Below are 20,530 nucleotides of genomic sequence, written 5' to 3' on the forward strand. Positions count from 1 at the left end.
GGATAATAAATCTTTTCTAATCGCTCTGACAAGCAAATGGTTACAGCTTGAAGAGCAGGACCAAGGTTAAATTCTCCGGTGATGGAGAGGCAGGAGTGCTATCTTCCTAGATGTTCACATTCCAGGGGGATGGCTCCCAGACTCTCAAAAAAATTATGCTAGGTTGTAAAACTGGCAAGAAGCTTCTGAAGATATACATACAGATACATACATATATATTTATCTGCATATATACCCACACATATGGGTTTCCCTGGTGTCTCAGTGGTGAAGAATCTGCCTGCAGTGCAGGAGATGCAGGTTCCATCCCTGGGTTGGGAAGATACTCTGGAGAGGGAATGGCAACCCACTCCAGTATTCTTGCTGGAAAATTCCATGGACAGAGGAGCCTGGCGGGCTACGGTCTATGGGGTCGCAAAGAGTCAGACACAACTGAAGCCACTGAGCGCACACACACACAGACACACACACACACACACACACACACACTTATGTATATATAGCTTCTGTGTAACTATAAATTCTATGTAGATACATATTTTTTTAATATAATATGTATAACATATACACATATATAATATACTCCGGAGAAGGCAATGGCACCCCACTCCAGTACTCTTGCTTGGAAAATCCCATGGATGGAAGAGCCTGGTAGGCTGCAGTCCATGGGGTCGCTAAGAGTCGGGCATGACTGAGCGACTTCACTTTCACGCATTGGAGAAGGAAATGGCAACCCACTCCAGTGTTCTTGCCTGGAGAATCCCAGGGACAGAGGAGCCTGGTGGGCTGCTGTCTATGGGGTCGCACACAGTCGGACACGAGAAGTGACTCAGCAGCAGCAGCAGCAGCAGCATCATATACTCCTACACATATCAAAAGGTCTTTTGACCACAGAGAAATTTCATTTAAAAATTTAAAATTTTTGCACACACACATTCAATAAATATTTATTGCAGTGATATTTTGAGTTAAGTTCAGATAAAGTCACTTCAATTTTTATTACATGGGGATGCCTACATATAAATTCTATCAATCTATAATTTCACTGCTTTTCAGAAGGAAGCAATTGTGTTAGACCACTTGGCCAAAAACACTGAGTCTTTTAGTCATTAGATATTAGTCTATTCATTACTACTGATAGTAAAAGTGTTGCATTTCATAATAATACAAAGCATTATAAAGAAATACTGTACTAAGTAAATGGCAAAAGATTCATATTTCTGTTTCTTTAAATTTCATGTTACAGGCTTAATAGCACACAGTGAAACCATGTACCATATGTAGAAATAATGAGAGCTTTAAAAATAAAAACTTTATATTTTAATAAAATTGATCAGAGCCATCCCCAAATCCAAAATTCCACCAAGCTTCTTTTGAATTATAATCTTTCCTGCTAGTAATTAAATACCAGGCCTCTGAAGAAGATAAGAAATAGATTCCTAAGCTGTGTCACCTGAGTGAAAGGAATTTCTCTATTAATTACTTTTTATTGACACCGGGAATCTAAGCACCTCAAGATAGTTCAAAAAATTTAGAATATGATTAACAATAAGCAGCAGGTAGCAAATACTTTGGAATCAGAAAATAGCCTAGTTTTCAGTCCATTACTTACACAGTACTGTGAGTAAATACACTTACAATAATATAACCTCTCTTGTTTTCTAAAATCATAAAATATCGATGTGCAAAATACTACAGAATATAAACACTGATATAAACATTTTTACATCAAAACAGGACACACTGCTACCACAGATCTAATTTCCCAAAGGAAAACCCACCAGCAGATGGGGGAATTCTCCAGAACCATGTTCTTCGGTTGAAGAAAAGAGCAAGCAATATTTAAGGAGTTCATTCCTTGAATAGAGTGATACAAGACCATCTAAGCAATACCTCTGCCTAGAATCTAGCATTCAAAAAGGACATCTTCAATAATGATTTGAACAATTCGTGCATTCTTGATATGCCTTCTCTGCCTTTTACTAGTGCCTTTCAATGTCTGACCAATGCTTGGTTTTACCACGTTGTAAGTCAAATATTGGTGAGATAGTCAACTGTAAAGGATTTTAGGCAGGAATCGTGGCTCATGCAGTTTGTGTGGGTGGATTAATAATGAACAAGAAAGAGACCTTACGAGTGGGCTGGGGCATCTGTAAATGAGCAGGTAACAATCATTTTGAAAGGGAAGAGCTTTTTTTTTAATGCCTTTCTTTGCTGTGCCAGGTCTTTCTGTGCAGCGTGCGGGGTATTTAGTTGCAGCATGTGGGAACTAGTTCTCTGACCCAGGGATCGAACCCGCACCACCTGCATTGAAAGGCAAAGTCTTAACCACTGGACAGCAAGGGAAGTCCCGAAAAGGGGAGAGTTTAAAGGAGACTTTCTATACCAGATACTGTACAAAGTCAGATGCTCTTTGCGAGTGTCACTGGGAACAGTGCTGAGGTCTTCAGCTGCAGAACCAGGTAAAAAGAGGAAGAGAAGCTGGATGATGGGGAGCAGGTGGTGAAAAATGTGTCTTTCTCACCTTTGCTACCCACCAAATGTGTATTACGGGTTGTACTAATCATACATCTACTGGGTAAAGAGGCTTGGATTTGTAAATGTAAATGCATCCTGGTAGGAAAAAGTCTAACTCATACATGAGCGTGTGTATGATCAGTCACTCAGTCGTGTCCAACTCTTTGCAGCCCCACAGAGTATAGCCCACCAGGGTCCTCTGTCCATGGGATTTCCCAGGCAAGAACTCTGGAGTGGGTTGCCATTTCCTTCTCCAGGGGATCTTTCTGACCCAGGGATCAAATCCAGTCGCTCAGTCATGTCCGACTGTTTGCATCCCCATGGACTGCAGCACGCCAGGCCTCCCTGTCCATCACCAACTCATGCAGCTTGCTCAAACTCATGTCCATTGAGTCGGTGACACCATCCAACCATCTCATCCTCTATCATCCCCTTCTCCTCCTGCCTTCAATCTTTTCCAGCATCAGGGTCTTTTCCAAGGAGTCAGTTCTTCGCATCATGTGGCCAAAGTATTGGAGTTTCAGCTTCAGCATCAGTCCTTCCAGTGAATATTCAGGACTGATTTCCTTTAGGATTGATTGCTTTGATCTCCTTGCAGTCCAAGGGGCTCTCAAGAGTCTTCTCCCACCCCACAGTTCAAAAGCATCAATTCTTTGGCACTCAGCTTTCTTTATAGTCCAACTCTCACATCCATACATGACCACTGGAAAAATCATAGCCTTGACTAGATGGACCTTTGTTGGCAAAGTAATGTTTCTGCTTTTTAAAATGCTGTCTAGGTTAGTCATAGCTTTTCTTCCAAGGAGCAAGCTTCTTTCAATGTAATCTGCAATGATTTTGGAGGCCCCCCCTCCCCCGCAAAATAAAGTCTCTCACTGTTTCCCCATCTATTTGCCATGAAGTGATGGGACTGGATGCCATGATTTTTGTTTTCTGAATGTTGAGTTTCAAGCCAACTTTTTCACTCTCCTCTTTCACTTTCATCAAGAGGCTCTTTAGTTCTTCTTTGCTTTCTGCCGTAAGGGTGGGGTCATCTGTATATTTGAGGTTATTGATATTTCTCCTGGAAATCTTGATTCCAACTTGTGAAATAAGCAGGGTGACAATATACAGCCTTGACATACTCCTTTTCCAACTTGGAACCAGTCTGTTGTTCCATGTCCAGTTCCAACTGTTGCTTCTTGACTTGCATAAAGATTTCTCAGGAGGCAGGTAAGTGGTCTGGTATTCCCATCTCTTTAAGAATTTTCCAGAGTTTGTTGTGATCCACACAGTCAAAGGCTTTGGCATAGTCAATAAAGCAGAAATAGATGTTTTTCTGGAACTCTGTTGCTTTTTCGATGACCCAATGGATGTTGGCAGTTTGATCTCTGGTTCCTCTGCCTTTTCTAACTCCAACTTGAATATCTGGAAGTTCACGGTTCACATACTGTTGAAGCCTGGCTTGGAGAATTTTGAGCATTACTTTGCTAGCTTGTGAGATGAGTGCAATTGTGTGGTACTTGGAACATTCTTTGGCATTGCCCTTCTTTGGAACTGGAATGAAAACTGACCTTTTCCAGTCCTGTGGCCACTGCTGAGCTTTCCAAATTTGCTGGCATATGGAGTGTACCACTTTTACAGCATCATCTTTTAGGAGTTGAAACAGCTCAACTGAAATTTCATCACCTCCATTAGCTTTGTTCGTGCATATCCTGCTGTGGCAGGCAGAGTCTTGGCCACTGAGCCACCTGGGAAGCCCTCTAACTCATACTCTAGTCCCAATTATTTATTTAGAGTACATCAGTGCCTTCCAGAGACTGAACTCTGGGGACAATGATGAAGAATATTTATTAATGAAATTTACTTCAATTTTCTTTAGCAAATATATCCAGTCCTTACCATTTGATGGGTTCTGCTCTAGCCATTTTTACAAATATTAACAAGGGAACAGGACCAGGTGGGGTTGAAAACATCTTGAGAAGAGAATGAGGGCACATGCGTAGGACAGGATGACAGGACAGTGGGAAAGAAAAGCAGGAAAAAGTCCAAGAAGGGAGATATCTGGGTAAAAAAAATGTCAGCTTTATAACTTTGCCTAATATCAATAACCTCAGATATGCAGATGACACCACCCTAATGGCAGAAAGTGAAGAGGAACTAAAAAGCCTCTTGATGAAAGTGAAAGTGGAGAGTGAAAAAGTTGGCTTAAAACTCAACATTCAGAAAACGAAGATCATGGCATACGGTCCCATCACTTTATGGGAAATAGATGGGGAAACAGTGGAAACAGTGTCAGACTTTATTTTTGGGGGCTCCAAAATCACTGCAGATGGTGACTGCAGCCATGAAATTAAAAGACGCTTACTCCTTGGAAGGAAAGTTATGACCAACCTAGATAGCATATTCAAAAGCAGAGACATTACTTTGCCAACAAAGGTTCGTCTAGTCAAGGCTATGATTTTTCCTGTGGTCATGTATGGATGTGAGAGTTGGACTGTGAAGAAGGCTGAGCACCGAAGAATTGATGCTTTTGAACTGTGGTGTTGGAGAAGACTCTTGAGAGTCCCTTGGACTGCAAGGAGATCCAACCAGTCCATTCTGAAGGAGATCAGCCCTGGGATTTCTTTGGAAGGAATGATGCTAAAGCTGAAACTCCAGTACTTTGGCCAGCTCATGCGAAGAGCTGACTCATTGGAAAAGACTGATGCTGGGAGGGATTGGGGGCAAGAGGAGAAGGGGACGACAGAGGACGAGATGGCTGGATGGCATCACTGACTCGATGGACGTGAGTCTGAGTGACCTCCGGGAGTTGGTGATGGACAGGGAGGCCTGGCGTGCTGCGATTCATGGGGTCGCAAAGAGTCGGACACGACTGAGCCACTGATCTGATCTGAAGGCCCTAGAGACTGTCAATCTCAGAAAAATCTGCCGCAAATTCTCATCACTGTGGGAAATGGTGCGAGGATCAACTCTAAGCCCATGACCCCAGCTTTCTTGATCCAAATCTGTTCAAGCATCTTAGTTCACATCAACCTCTCTACTTTGGTCCAGTATCTGACAGATGCCCACTGAAAAGAGGAAGGACTTGGAAGATTCCTGAGCGATTAGCTATACGTTGGCCCTTTAGAGCACTGTCACCTCTGTTTCCTGTTCCAAAGTCCTCTGCCTCTGTAATGCAGTTTTCCTGGCTTGACTCTTTCAGTACACGGCTGTCCCAACAGGATGTACTCTCACCTTTGACTGCTTCTTTTTAAAAAAATACTTTTAATTAGTTTATTTATTTGCTGCATAGGGTCTTAGTTATGTCATGCAAGATCTTTCACTGTGGCACACTGACTCTAGGCATGGAGTGTGGGCTCAGTACTTGCGGTGTGCAGGCTTAGTTGCTCCACGGCATGTGGGATCTTAGTTCCCTGACCAGGGATTGAACCCATGTCCCCTGAACTTCGAGGTGGATTCTTAACCACTGGACCTGCCGGGGAAGCCCCTTCAACTGCTTTTAACAAGCTTTCTGGACATGGGAGAACACAGCATTGATGGCCTTTGCCTGAGGTTCCGTCTCATTACTTCACCTCCAGTACAGAGAGCAGCATACCCATGGTATGTTTTTCCTATGTGGATCACGCCGTATGGGTTTCTCCACAAGGAGAAAGTTAGTAAAGAGTGCTGAATGACTGGCTGGAAATAGTCCACTGATCTCCCCCTCAACGGGTAAAGCTGGAGCAGCGAGGGCGCAGGTACAGGGGAGCACGATCAAGGCCGACACAGTCACAGGGACAGTGAACTGACAAATGTGTGCTACGAGACAGATTTAATTTATTGCTTTAGCTTAAAACTGCATCCAATATTTAGAAACAAGTGTACTGTTCTATAATGTCAGTATGTAAAAATAATATATTTTAGAAATAATATATAGAATATGAATATGTAATAATATATAGATTTATCTGTTGAGCTTAAAACTGTATCCAACATTTAGAAACAAATGCACTGTTCTATAATGTCAACATGTAAAAATAATATATTTTAGAAATAATAAAATAATAATATGTAATAATATAAAATAATATTTAGTAAGTTCAAGCATCATATAAACAGCTTGACAAAAGACATCAAATTATTATCTGCCAAAAACCTTCTTTTGAAGCTCTGAGTAGGATCTCAAGGGCAGAGATGCAGCTGCAGCCAATGCCCACCCCCTCAGGAGCTGCCCCTCCTCATGTGGGCAAAATGGCTGCCTCCAGGCACCTCTCCACTGAGGAAGGGGAGGTCCCTCATGGATGGATGTGGCTCCACTCTGCCGGGTCCCTGTCTGATGAGGGACAGGCATTTCTACAGGCAATTCATTGGAGACAGAATCTCATATCACAAATGATGTTTGGTTACATACAAACACACACTCCTCATCCTCTGCTTACCCTGTACTTAATACTTTTACTGTTACTTTCAAACAGTATTTGAAGCAGGGCACTTAGCTTGTTTTGCTACAAAGTACTGCCCTGGGATTTCTTTGGAAGGAATGATGCTAAAGTTGAAACTCCAGTACTTTGGCCACCTCATGCGAAGAGTTGACTCATTGGAAAAGACTCTGATGCTGGGAGGGATTGGGGGCAGGAGGAGAAGGGGACGACAGAGGATGAGATGGCTGGATGGCATCACCGTCTCGATGGATGTGAGTCTGAGTGAACTCCGGGAGTTAGTGATGGACAGGGAGGCCTGGCGTGCTGCGAGTCACGGGGTCGCAAGGAGTCAGACGTGACTGAGCGACTGAACTGAACTGTCATAACATATGCTTCGCTGGTGGCTCAGATGGTAAAGAATCCACCTGCAATACAGGAGACCTGGGTTCCATCTCTGAATGAAGATCCCATGGAGAAAGAAATGGCAGCCCACTCCAGTATTCTTGCCTGGAGAATTCCATGGACAGAGGAGCCTGGCGGGCTACATGGGGTCACAAAGAGGTGGACACGACTGAGTGACTAATATATGCGGTCATAACATAGAAAATACTTCTCAAGTTACAAAAAAAGAGAATACTTTTTCTGTATTTACTTGCCCACTATTTTTTGGTTTGTTTTTTGGTGGTGCCGAATGGCTTGAGGGATCTTAGCTCCCTGACCAGAGATCAAACACCTCACCCTGCAGTGGAAGCTCAGAGTCCTAACCACTGGACCACCGGGGAAGTTCTACTTGTCCACTACTAAACCAGTCGTTTAGGAACAAGAATGTCAACTTCTGGAGACTCTAACCTAAAGAAATTTGACATTACCTTCAAAGATTGTCTCTTAGTCACATAATTCTCCGACTGAAGCAGTTTCTCATAGTCTTCAAAAATCTAATAAAAAAAAAGAAATATTAAGAATGTAAACCCAGCAGTGATTTCTCTGCATTAAGTCTGTTTGCTTCAGAAGTGAATCCCCAGTCCTTCAGCCCAGCCCAGCAGTTGTGCTGTGTATCTCTGGGCGGATTGCCTTTGTCCATGGGGAGGCTTCCCCGTTTCTCCATCCTCACTTACTCATAGAGATACTGGGGGATGAGGAGGCGGGTGACACCAGAGACATGCTTCCCTCTGTTTTATTTTAGTTCTGCAAATTAGAAATTGAGTAGGAAAATGGAGTAATTGAGTCCTCCCAATAAATCACTTTGACTAAAACATCTATTTTATTTTTAGCTGTTTGGGGTCTCCGTTGCTGTGCATGGGCTTTCTCTAGTTGCAGTGCATGGGCTTTCTCTAGTTGCAGTGCATGGGCTCAGTAGTGTTGGTGCAGGGGCTTGATTGCCCCTCAGATGTGGGATCTTCCCAGACCAGGGACGGAACCCATACTGCCTGCGTGGGCAGGCAGATTCTTAACTCTAGAACTCCAGGGAAGTCCTGAAGAAAGCATCTATTAACTCATCTAATGAGCTGTAGGATAACTCATTTTATGCCATTTTAAAGAAATGCATTTATGCAGTCTTGCTGGTAGCTATTAGTCTTTGGATAATTTGAGAAAAGATTGAAGACACTTAGCAACTCATAAAGAATCAAACTGGCAAACTCACAGCATGAACAGGTAGAGGAACAGGGCCACTCTGCCACATGATGGCCATGTGAATCCCAACTGGCCTCTCGGGAGCACTTCCACTCTCCCCAGAAGCTGGGGGACGCTGGTGACGGGGGCCCGTTTCCTAGTGTGATTGGTCATCAAACACAATCTAGGCCCTTTGGTTGAACACAGAGTTCCGGCAGCTGGGAAAGTCCAGTGTCAGCCTCTGGTCACGCACAGGCACACTCAGAGGCCACTTGGGTGGGAGGGCAAGCCTGGCAGAGAACTGAAGGCAAGAGAGTTTAGGGGCTGGGGAGGGTAGCAAAGGGTCCTTGGAAGACCAAATGCCAGGTATGAGTGATGAGGACAAGCTGTGCACACTGATGAGAATGCCCAAGAGGAATTCAGAAACTGAGAAAACAAAATCATGGAGCTCACGTTAAAGTCACAGTAATTTTTTTTTCTTTTACTTGAAGGATTTATTATTTATTCTGATTGTCATGGAACACAAGGACTTTGTGGGTCACTAAATGTATCAGACAAACATCGTGGTAAATGTTACTTGTAACCATAAAATGTAAATACATGCATATAAGGTATTATCGACTCCCTTGGCCCCACTCTAGTACTCTTGTCTGGAAAATCCCATGGACGGAGGAGCCTGGTAGGCTGCGACCCATGGGGTCGCTAGGAGTTGGATGCGACTGAGTGACTTCACTTTCACTTTTCACTTTCATGCATTGGAGAAGGAAATGGCAACCCACTCCCGTGTTCTTGCCTGGAGGATTCCAGGGACGGGGGAGCCTGGTGGGCTGCCATCTATGGGGTCGTACAGAGTCGGACACGACTGAAGCGACTTAGCAGTAGTAGGCTACCAGTTTCATTATTTTAGGTCATATATCATGTTCTCCAGCTTCAGGTTTACTACTAAAGAAATAAGAAACTCAACAAGTAGGAAATGTTTAAGGAGCATGAGTTCTTGAAGCCAATGCTCAGGTCGGTGCAATAGGCTCAGTATCTGTGAGACTACTAAATTACACAAGAGGTGACTATGAAGACAAATTTAGGTAAACAAGGGTCAAAGAGAATGAGCTTACGGTCTCTCAAATTGTTGCTTGTTATCCTTGAGTGCAAATTGCACAGCACATTATTCCACTCATTCTATACAAAAAATGAATAGTTGATACACAGGTTTTGTCATAAGCTATCTTTGTCCTCTTATTTTCATTTATTATAAATATTACATCTAATGAATTTGAGAAAACTATGCACTATCTCCATAGTGAAGGACAGGGAAACCTGGTGTGCTGCACTCTATGGGGTCACAAAGAGTTGGACATTACTTAGTGACTGAACAACAATGAGTCTTTAACACTCCATCCAGCATCTACAGTTACTGAACAAACTATAATAGCTTGTTCCCTAAATTCTGAACAAACTATAATAGTTTGTTCCCTAATACTTAACAAACTATAATAGTTTGTTCCCTAAATTCAAAAATATATGAGTCTCTTCTGGTCTTGAAGCTTTTGGATACATCTGGCAGTAATCTTTTTCTCCCTTCATATTTTATACTTTGATCAAAGATCTCTAATTGATTCCATGGATTTTCTCTTGATAATTTTAGGGTATGAAAATCACTTTTGATTTCATGATTACATTGATAATTCTTAATCTCAAAGGAAGAGCAGCAAACAATTTATGAAGAAGAAAGCCATAGTTTAATTTCTATGATTTGGATATGTGAAAACACAGGATATGGGTAGGGTATTCCATAACTTCCCAGAGTTATCTGTTTCCTTTTATCTTTTTGTGTGGCTAACTACAAAATTTTAAATTACACAGTGGCTTGCATTATGTTTCAACTGGACAGTACTGGTCTAGAGCAGCTAAACTAACACTGCAACAAATCATGTAAAGTTTTGTCTCTAAGCCTGTGCTATGTTTTACTTTAATTCATGGCAAATAGATGGGGAAACAGTGGAAACAGTGGCTGACTTTATTTTTCTCGGCTCCACAATCACAGCAGATGGTGACTACAGCCATGAAATTAAAAGATGCTTACTCCTTGGAAGGAAGTTATGACCAACCTAGGCAGCATATTCAAAAGCAGAGACGTTACTTTGCCAACAAGGTCCATCTAGTCAAGGCTATGGTTTTTCCAGTGGTCATGTATGGATGTGAGAGTTGGACTATAAAGAGAGCTGAGCACCGAAGAAATGATGCTTTTGAACTGTGGTGTTGGAGAAGACTCTTGAGAGTCCCTTGAACTGCAAGGAGATCCAACCAGTCCCATCCCAAAGGAGATCAGTCTGGGGTGTTCACTGGAAGGACTGATGTTGAAGCTGAAACTCCAATACTTTGGCCACCTGATGCGAAGAGCTGACTCAGTGGAAAAGACCCCGATGCTGGGAAAGATTGAGGGCAGGAGGAGAAGGGGACGACAGAGGATGAGATGGCTGGATGACATCACTGACTCGATGGACATGGGTTTGGGTAGACTCCAGCAGTTGGGGATGGACAGGGAGGCCTGGAGTGCTGCAGTTCATGGGGTCGCAAAGAGTCGGACACGACTGAGAGACTGAACTGAACTGAACTGAATGCTGTTTCTATTGCTGATACACTTAGCAAAAGCATAGCAGCTCTTGGTTGGGTCTGTTTATTTAATGTTCATTTAACACCACCAAATATATGGTACTGAGTTAGGTATTAGGGATGTAAGTAATCATGATAAAAATTAATCCATGGTGCTATCCCCAAAACCTTAAGTCTTGTCAAATTCCTACAACAACCCTGTGAAGTAGCTATTATTAATATCCTCATTTTTTAGTAGGCACAGTAACTTGTTCAGAATCATAATTAGTAAGAGATTCAGCAGGATTCTGAAGCAAAGCAACTAGACATAAATCTGTACTGCATTCTGAACCCCTGTGTTTGACAGATAAGGTTCCTGCCTCCCAGGGAGCTTATGAACCAGACAAAAAGATATAAAGACACACCATAATAATATTATACAATGTGGAAAACGTGTGAGAAAGAAGAAGAATGGGAGGGAGAGAGAGTGTGTGTGTGTGTTTGGGGGTGAGGGGGTTAGGGTGTATGTTAGGGAAAGCTTCCTAGAAGAGTCACATAATGAAACCAAGCAGGACCCTGAGGGCAATCCCAGGGATGTACCCTCCCGAGTACATCTTGTTTCTAGGAAAGGTTTACCCTCCAAGGCCCAGGTTCCAAAGAGCAAATTTAATCAGAGAAGTGAGAAAATGCAGAAACAAAGGACAACAGTCAAGCAAGACAAAACAGTAATAGTTTAGCCAAAAATAAAGTCAGGGATCTTTAGTTCCTCCATAAAATCTATAGATAATATCCTGAGTCATATCCTTGAGTTGTTTAAGAGAGACTGAAATCCCCACCAGGTGGAAGAAGTTAACTGTATACTGACCACAAGTACAGAGACCTCATACTGGTTGAAACAAAGGGGTTGATGAGGTTAACCCCTGATATTCCACCTTGTCACCTTACTACCAACCAGTCAGAAGACGGTCCACTCACAACCCTCACCCTTTCTTGGAAAACTATTCAGGATTTGAGTCTTTTGAGCATTTATTGCCTTGCAGTAAATGCTGGACTTTCCTTCACCACAAACCGGTGTCAGCAGACTGGCTTTGCTGAATGCCGGGTAAGTTTGGTTCAGTAACAATGATGGCTGATTATCAAAAGGATGAGATGGATTCACCCTTAGAGAAGGAAGCTGGAAGACAGATGTATATTTTGGTATTTCTACTAGTCAGGGAAACTAGTTATCAACCATGTAAAAGGATTCATTTTATTAACAGTGGGGTACCCTATATGGCTTAGATGGTAAAGCATCTGGTGCAATGCAGGAGACCTGGGTTTGATCCCTGGGTCAGGAAGATTCCCCTGGGGAAGTGAATGGCAACCCACTCCAGTATTCTGGGTCTTCCCTGGTGGCATGAGTGGTAAAGAACCCGCCTGCCAATGCAGGAGATGTACGAGACATGGGTTCGATCCCTGAGTGGGAAGATCCCCTGGAGAAGGGCATGGCAACCCACTCCAGTATTCCTGCCTGGAGAATCCCATGGAGAGAGGAGCCTGGTGGGCTACAGTCCATGGGGTCGCAAAGAGTCGGACACGACTGAAGGGACTTAGCACATGCATATACACTGCCTCTTAAGGGCAACGAGGATGCTCTTAAGTCAAGGTCAAAGTGAGCTGGTGCTGGTTGTTTTCTGGAGCTCCAGAGCACAACAGGAAGAGATAAGAAAAACAAGGACGCCCTGATCTCCTGCTATCCTCTATTTTTAATAGTTTCTTAATGATCTGACTTCTGGGTAATAAATCAAGTGGGTGGATGGTTGGTTTCAACTTCTCTCATAAATAGAAGTAAGTGCTAAGAGATCTAAGGAGGAGAGAGAGAAAGGAAGAATGAGATAGAGACTTAAAAATGACTTCTACTTACAGTGTCATAATTTTGTTCTAAGAAGTCTGCTACCAACACTTTATGTCTGGTTAGTAAATCCTAGAAAAAGAGCAGTCAATGAAACAAAATTATTATAGGTAATAAATTTTACAAATCTATTCTTTTCTTCTAAGATTTTCTAAGTCAATTAATTTGAAGCACAACAATTTCAGAATAGTTTCATTTACATCCCAGAATTATTTCCATTTCTTAGTTTAAGGTGTGAAATACAATTTGTTTCATGGTAAAAACAACAGAGTGCTTTAAATTCGTATCATTGTTAGATTACAGAAATAATTTAACTAGCGAAACAAACGCCACCAAAGAGACAAGCTTACATTATATTTCTTCAAGCCCATAATTATACATTGTAAATATGATACAATAAATATTCAAATAAAGCTTATGATGATCTTTTAAAATGTCATTAATAACTATTAAAAGCAAAAAACTCTGAATGGACTAAAACCGTATCTCACAAGGTAACAGATTTTCAATGATTGACCTTTAGTTTTCTTCTTAATCACTTTTGAAATGGAGGTGCCTAGGATTCTCAGAAGCACAAGAACAACATTTAAAAAACTATATTTATTTTACATATTTATTTGGCTGTACTGGGTCTTAGTTGTGGCACGTGGGATCTCTAGTTGCAGCATTCAAACCCTTAGTTATGGCATGTGGGATCTATTTCCCTGACCAGGGATGGAATCTGGGCCCCTGCATCGGAAGCATGGAGTCTCAGCCACTGGACCGCCAGGGAAGTCCCACAAGAGTGACATTTATCTCAGCACTGTCCTAGTCCTGCTGTTGGGTTAGTGGGCTGTGAAGTGTTGTGCAGTTACTAAGCAGCACAACGCACCCTTTCAAAGTTGAGGACAAGCAGCCTGATCTAATTATAGACATAACTCCCAGGAAACTGAACAAAAGCATAAAGGAACGTTTGATTGGAAATTCACACCTAAATTATAACCTTAAGTCACCTTGATGTCAAAAGAAAACAAGCCCCAGATAATCCTCTTAATGTGCTTAAAGGTTAAATGCCTTGCCTAGGTACTATGCAGAATTTAATTAAAAACAACACGAATTTTCAAGTTTTCCAAAATAAATTCTTATGCTTTAATACATATTTAATTAAAACTTCTAATTTAATTAACAGTATATACAAGATACACAACATAACCTCACAGAGAAAAGGAAGGCAGCCACAACGGTAAAACTCACTTCTTTTTAAAACAATTTTTTAAATTGGAGGATAATGGCTTTACAATATTGTGCTGGTTTCTGCCATACATCAACATGAATCAGTCACAAGTATACATATGTCCCCTCTCTCCTGAACCTCCCTTCCATTTTCCCATCCCATCCCACCCCTCCAGGTTGCCACTGAGTCCTGGGTTGTGAAACTCACTTATTTTTATTTCAATAAAAGGTTAAATATTTAAAGTACTTTGCACTACAGTTTTCTTTTTTCTTTTTTAAAATTTTTATTGGCATATAATTGATTTACAATGCTGTGTCAGGTTCTGCTGTACAGCAGAGTGAATCAGTTATATATGTACACATATATCCACTCTCTGATTCTTTTCCCACATAGGTCACTAGAGTACTGAGTAGAGTTCCCTGTGATATACGGTAGGTCCTCATCAGCACTATAATTTTCAAGCCCCAAAATAATGAAACTGTCTATTAACTTCATTTCCTATTACTTATCATCACAACTTGTTTGACCACTGGACCTATCAATGGAGACGTGTACTTGTTTCCCCAGGAGAATGTAACAGTACAGTTCTGGAACTGGGATTTTAAAATGGGAAAACCCTCTAAGGAATTCATCCCAGTCAAAATTCAAACTAGTTGCTACATCAGGGACCCCCTAGTTCCACAGCATACTTTTGGAGTCCTTAGTCTTTTTCTAAGTGAATATTTGGAATGCCCAGTTTTCACATCTCCAATCACCTGAGCATTACTAGTGGCTTTCTGAGCTGCCTCAGGTTAGAAAGGTCTCTGCATGGGCTGCAGCAGGCACTCTGGATGGCTGCACCCATGGAGCTCTGCACCTACGATGCCATCTGCACCTACGATGCCATCTGCACCTATGATGCCAGTAGCCTTGAGTACGAGGCTCACAATCTGCCGTGGCCTCGGGCCCTACGCCTGCAATGACGGTGACACTGGAAAGAGTACCAGGCAGATAAGTGCTGCCTGCGAAGGTTTTCCATTCACCCTCCATTAGTGTTACACCAAAGAAAGAGATTAAATAAGGAGGGGTTCTGTGAGCAGCGGCTCCTTCAAATCTAAGGGAAAAAATAACTTTAAACTCCAACAATAGAATATATAATAGGGTAGGGAAAAATTCCTCCAGCACATATATGTGTGGATAGAGACAATAAGTGAGTGTGTACACATTATATATACATAGATATACCCTCTATGTATATTTATACACATAATAATGCATGCACAAAACTGGAGGGACTGTATCATATCCAGGGCATCTTCCCACCCTAGGGATTGAACCCGGGTCTCCTGCGTAGCAGGCAGATTCTTTACCATCTGAGCCACCAAGGAAGCCCCATATATACATATGCGCACTAAGTCACTGGTTGTGGCCAACTCCGTGTGACCCCATGGACTGTATGCAGGCTGCCTGGCTCCTCTGTCCATGGGATTCTCCAGGCAAGAATACTGGAGTGGGTTGCCATGCCCTCCTCCAGGGGATCTTCCCAACCCAGGGATCAGACCTGTGTCTCTTACACATCCTGCACTGGCAGGTGGGTACTTTACCACTAGCACCACCTGGGAAGCCCCCATATATATATATAGGGTGGGCCACAACGTCCACTTGGATTTTTCTATAATATCTTATATATGTGTGTCTGTGTGTATATATATACACACACACACATGTATATATACACAATAGACAAATACAGTTGTTGCATTATTAAAGATCAAAGAACTGAGTGGGGAAAAAAATAGCTAGGATCCCCCCAAAAAAGGAAAAAGCCAGGAAATTGCCAAGAAAACTAAAATTCAAATTTTAAAAAATTAAAAAAAATTTTAAAAGTATTCAGAATAGTGTATTCTTTCATCCCACCTCCTAAGAATTCTGTTTGGCAGGACTAGCTTCTGCACGGTCTAAGTCTTATGCTAAAAATTATCGATGTTGGTATTTTAGTGAATTCTGCACAGCCTGGAAGAACTCGGGGTGAAATGACAGAGACACACATTCCATGGCAGGGACCCAAGATCACAGCAGCTCGCAGCAGCTGCATTTACTGTGTGCTGGGGAGTGTGCTTCGCACTTTACATAGGTTATTTCTAATCTGCACAACTCTGCAAAAAGGCGATTATGTTCCTCATCTCACAGATGAAGAAAATGAGGCCCAAGGGTTGGTTAACTAACTTGCTCAAAGATGTACAGCAAATCAGGTGCAGACAGAGATGGAATTCAAACCACTTTTTACCATGTCAATTCTTAGAGGGGGAGCATGGAAGAGACTGTGTTTGTAAGGAATCTTTTTGGGGAATGGAAAATTTGCAGACAAGGCCATGAGGAAATATAATCCAGTAATGGTAAAATGTCAATAATTAAACTGAAGAACAGTCATCCTACAGGTCAAAAAAAGAGGCTAAGCCTAAGAAGTTAAAAACAAAAGCCCAAACCAGCCAACCAATCAAGTAAACAAATCCCTTTGAAAGCAGTTACTTAAAAAAAAAAAGTGGGACTTCCCTAGTGGCCTAGTGGATAAGAATCTGCCTGCCAATGCAGGGGACATGGGTTCGACCCCTGGTCCAGGAAGATCCCACATGCCTCAGAGTAACTAAGCCCATGTGCCACAACTACTGAGCCCCTGCTCTAGAAACTGTGCTCCTCAACAAGAGAAGCCACTCCAATGAGAAGCCCTCACGCTGCAAGGAAGAATAGTCCCCGCTAGCTGCAACTACAGAAAGCCTGCACACACAGCAATGAAGACACAGTGCAGACAAAAATAAATTAATTAATTGATTTTTAAAAAGGGACTTGTGTTCATTACATTATACTGAACACAGCATTTTGGTAAAATGTAGAAAATTAGCATTTTCAATATCAGTAGCATACTAGGAGTTTTTTTTTTTTAAGGTTATTTAGATTATCAGGGACTTAAGTTCAACAAAAAATACGCTCAAGTACAAACTGTCATAATTTATCTTTGTGTTTCAATATTGTGCTGAAAGTTAAATTGGGTTGATCATATGATGTCAAGACATTATTATCACATTTGTTTATTCTATTAAATGTTGAAAAATCTTTTGGGAAATTTTCAGAAATAAATGCTGAATTGAATTTGCTTTTCTCCCCTTCATTAGAGCTGCTGTAGGTGTACAGCTATTTGTGAAGTCTTATCGATGGTTTTTCAAAAAAGGAACTAACTTGTTTCCATGATGGTGAAGGGTCATCAGATAGAAAAGGGGAAAAAAAAAAAAAGGCACTACAGGATTTACTATAGAGAACACCTTCTTAATTATTTCAGCACAAATATTTGCTAGAAAGAAATGGAACGGTCCTTTGTGTTAAATGTCCTTCTTCATATTTGTCGCACCAAGGCCCCTCTTACCACGTGTTCTAGGATAGACTCTTGAGGGCTTCATCTGTAGCCACTGCACAACTGTTGTTTGGCCAGGTGAGACTTTTTATGTGCCCAGGTGCCTCATGTCATGTGGGATCTTCCCCAAACAGGGGTTGAACCAGAGTCCCCAGCATTGCAAGGTGGGTTGTTACTCACTAGACCACCAGGGAAGCCCCATGACAAGCATGTTGAGTTGCTCTTTCCACCATGTGACAGACGGGTCTAGTAGATTGTATTCTGTTTACTGAATTCTCTTACGATCCATATCATACACGGTTGGCTATGCTCAGGTCTAAGAAACACAATTTTCTGGTTTTTAAAATTAAACTGCCTCTTAGAGCCAAGTGACTTAGGTACTGAAACTAAATAACCCTGCTGATTCTGGCAGGGGTTGGCGGGGAGGTGGACAGGGAATTACCTTAAAAGTAGCAAAGGCATCTGAAGCGATATCAAATGTTGACAGTTCGACATACTTAAAGAAATCTTGGAATTGATTAGAAAAGAGGATGATTTTGGCAAGTGGTTCATGTCGAATACATTCTCTCAGCATAATACCACAACGTAAGGCGATCTGTGGGACTTCATAGCTAAAGCACAAACAAGAGAGAGAGAGAACTATGTATTAAAAGAACCATTTCAATACTGCTGTTAATGGAAGCATAGGTACCATCTGTCACAGTCCATTCAAAAACCACTCACTGAATACCCACTATATATCTACACTGTGCCTGGCACTATTTCAGATGCTGGGGATACCTTAAAAGTAGCAAAGGCATCTGAAGCGATATCAAATGTTCACAGTTCGACATACTTAAAGAAATCTTGGAATCGATTAGAAAAGATACAACAGTATCTTTTGTTGGGGATACAACAGTCAGCAGACAAGGTCACTGCCTTCCTAGCATTCACAATTTAGTGAAAATGCGTCTGGTGGGAGAGGAAGCAGACTATAAACAATGACCAGATAATTTCATATACTTCAGGGCTATGAAACTGAAGAAAATAAAATAGGTACGCTAGACAGTGTGACCCCTTAATTTGTTTTACTTTAGACTAAGTGGTCCTGGAAGGAGAAGAGCATTCCAGGAGAAGGAACTGAAAGTGCAAGGGTCCAAGGAAAGAACCAGCAGCTTTGTAAGCCAAGGTCAGTGTGGGAGGAAGCCTTTGCAGAGTTTAACGTACGCAATTAACACAGCTGATCAGATACTTTAAAAATGATCATTCTGGCTCCCTGTGGAGAATTCTGTAAAACAGGAAAGAATGGGCTGCAGAGCTAAAGGACAATCAGGGAGACTAGCTACTGAGGAGGAACAGCAGCCCAGCTAGAGACGATGGGGGCTTGGGTTGGGCACTGGTAGTAGAATAGAGGACTGTGGGTAGGTCATGGATATTGTTCAGAGGAAGAGTCAACAGAGCTTGTAGATATTGGGGTAGGTTGAGGAATAAATTTGGGCTGAGGGAAATTGAGGATTCAAGAATAACAAAAGAATATTTACATGAACTTCAGATTTGAGAATAAAACCTCTTTCCCACAATTTAGGCAACAGGCTACTTGGCAACTTCAAATTTATAATTATAGTAGGGAAAACAGCAAAGAAAGGTCTCTGAGAGAAGTCATTAAACCAGGGCGGTGTTTATTCATTTTGTCCCATTTTTATGTGGAATAATATTCACAAATATCATCTGAATATTCCCTGAAAAACTCATGTTAACATTAAATGCTAATATATTCAGATAGGTACAATTCTTTGTAGAATATTAAAAAATGCCAAATTATAGTATTAGCAATTTCTCTTATCAGAAGAATTTGAAAATCAGCCTATTGGCATGCATGGAAGAGTTATAAGGTGGGTTTTATTAAAGATGTACCCCTTCATAAAGAGGGGTACATTTTCTGAAATGTGAAGGAGAAGAACAGTCATTTACTAATAGAGCACTGAAGAAGTGATTAAAAAAAAAAAAAAGACTGTTGACCTAAAGAAAAAAACGTAAGGGGCACAAAATTAAAATCCTAAAATGACTTATTAGTAAGATATTTATGGACATTCATAATTTTGCTTTAAACTTAACCTTTCAATTTCATCTCCCATCACCTCCCTTAATTCTCTGGGGTATGGCCTTCTCTCAACCTAGAATGCCCTGCTCCATTAAGTTTTCACCTCTAAGATTCTCTCTCATTTTTCAAAACTTAGTTCAAATGCCACCTCCTCCTTGAAGTGTTTCCAATCACCTACCATTCAGAGTCACCCTCCCCGCCTTCAGACTCCTAAATAGCTTGTCTGTAATTCCACTTTAACACGTTTCTCATTCTTTAGTATGGCCCATTGCAATAAATGGTTATGTTTGTTTTCTTTACCTCATCACAAACAGCTCAATTGCTAAGGATACGCTTTACTCATTGTGTTACTTTCTCTCCTCCTCTGTGCAAATCTCCATGGGGTATCTGTGTCTTACTGGTACCTGCCTCTGTCCTTACCCTAGTCTCCAGAGAGTGCTTAGCATAATGTCTTTCTCAAAGGTGTATAAAGAACTTAGTAAACTTCAAACTCTGATTAAACTTCTTAATACTAGGTCTCTAATGAGACACAAACTTTGGCTTACAGAAAAAACTGTATGATCTCTAGCCATTCTCATTTCTTAACTAATCAAATGGAAACTATAGAAAAAAAGTTTCTACTCGCAACTTTCATGTATAATTAGTTCCTTTTTTTCCCCTGTTTCATTAGGTGAAGTTTATTGGAACCATCTGTGATGCAGAGACTATTTATTCTTGAGAACCAAGAGAGTATTTTTCAAAATGCTACTCTGGGTCAGAACAGTGGTCATTCCATCCTAGTGGTTTGCGCCCAAGAGTGGAACGGTCATTCCTCTGAGCTGACAACTTCTTACAGTTAGGAATATACTGGGATATATAAAGA

The 20,530-nt window shown here is 41.4% G+C and overlaps 1 protein-coding gene across 5 annotated transcripts in view; it reads right to left on the reverse strand.

The window, feature by feature from the left end:
* Positions 1-20,530, reverse strand: part of CAB39L (calcium binding protein 39 like) — a 93,134-nt gene that overhangs the window by 14,402 nt on the left and 58,202 nt on the right. For 4 of the 5 annotated variants that reach the window (XM_027557289.1, XM_027557290.1, XM_027557287.1 and 1 more), the window contains 3 exons: positions 18,031-18,199; positions 13,003-13,062; positions 7,769-7,834 (listed from right to left, as the gene is read on the reverse strand). In XM_027557289.1, coding sequence (XP_027413090.1) covers positions 7,769-7,834; positions 13,003-13,062; positions 18,031-18,199 — 295 coding nt within the window. The remainder of the gene's footprint in view (positions 1-7,768; positions 7,835-13,002; positions 13,063-18,030; positions 18,200-20,530) is intronic. The other variant, XM_027557291.1, reaches the window with a different exon arrangement.

This window comes from Bos indicus x Bos taurus, chromosome 12 (assembly GCF_003369695.1).
Source record: "Bos indicus x Bos taurus breed Angus x Brahman F1 hybrid chromosome 12, Bos_hybrid_MaternalHap_v2.0, whole genome shotgun sequence".
Lineage (NCBI taxonomy): Eukaryota > Metazoa > Chordata > Mammalia > Artiodactyla > Bovidae > Bos > Bos indicus x Bos taurus.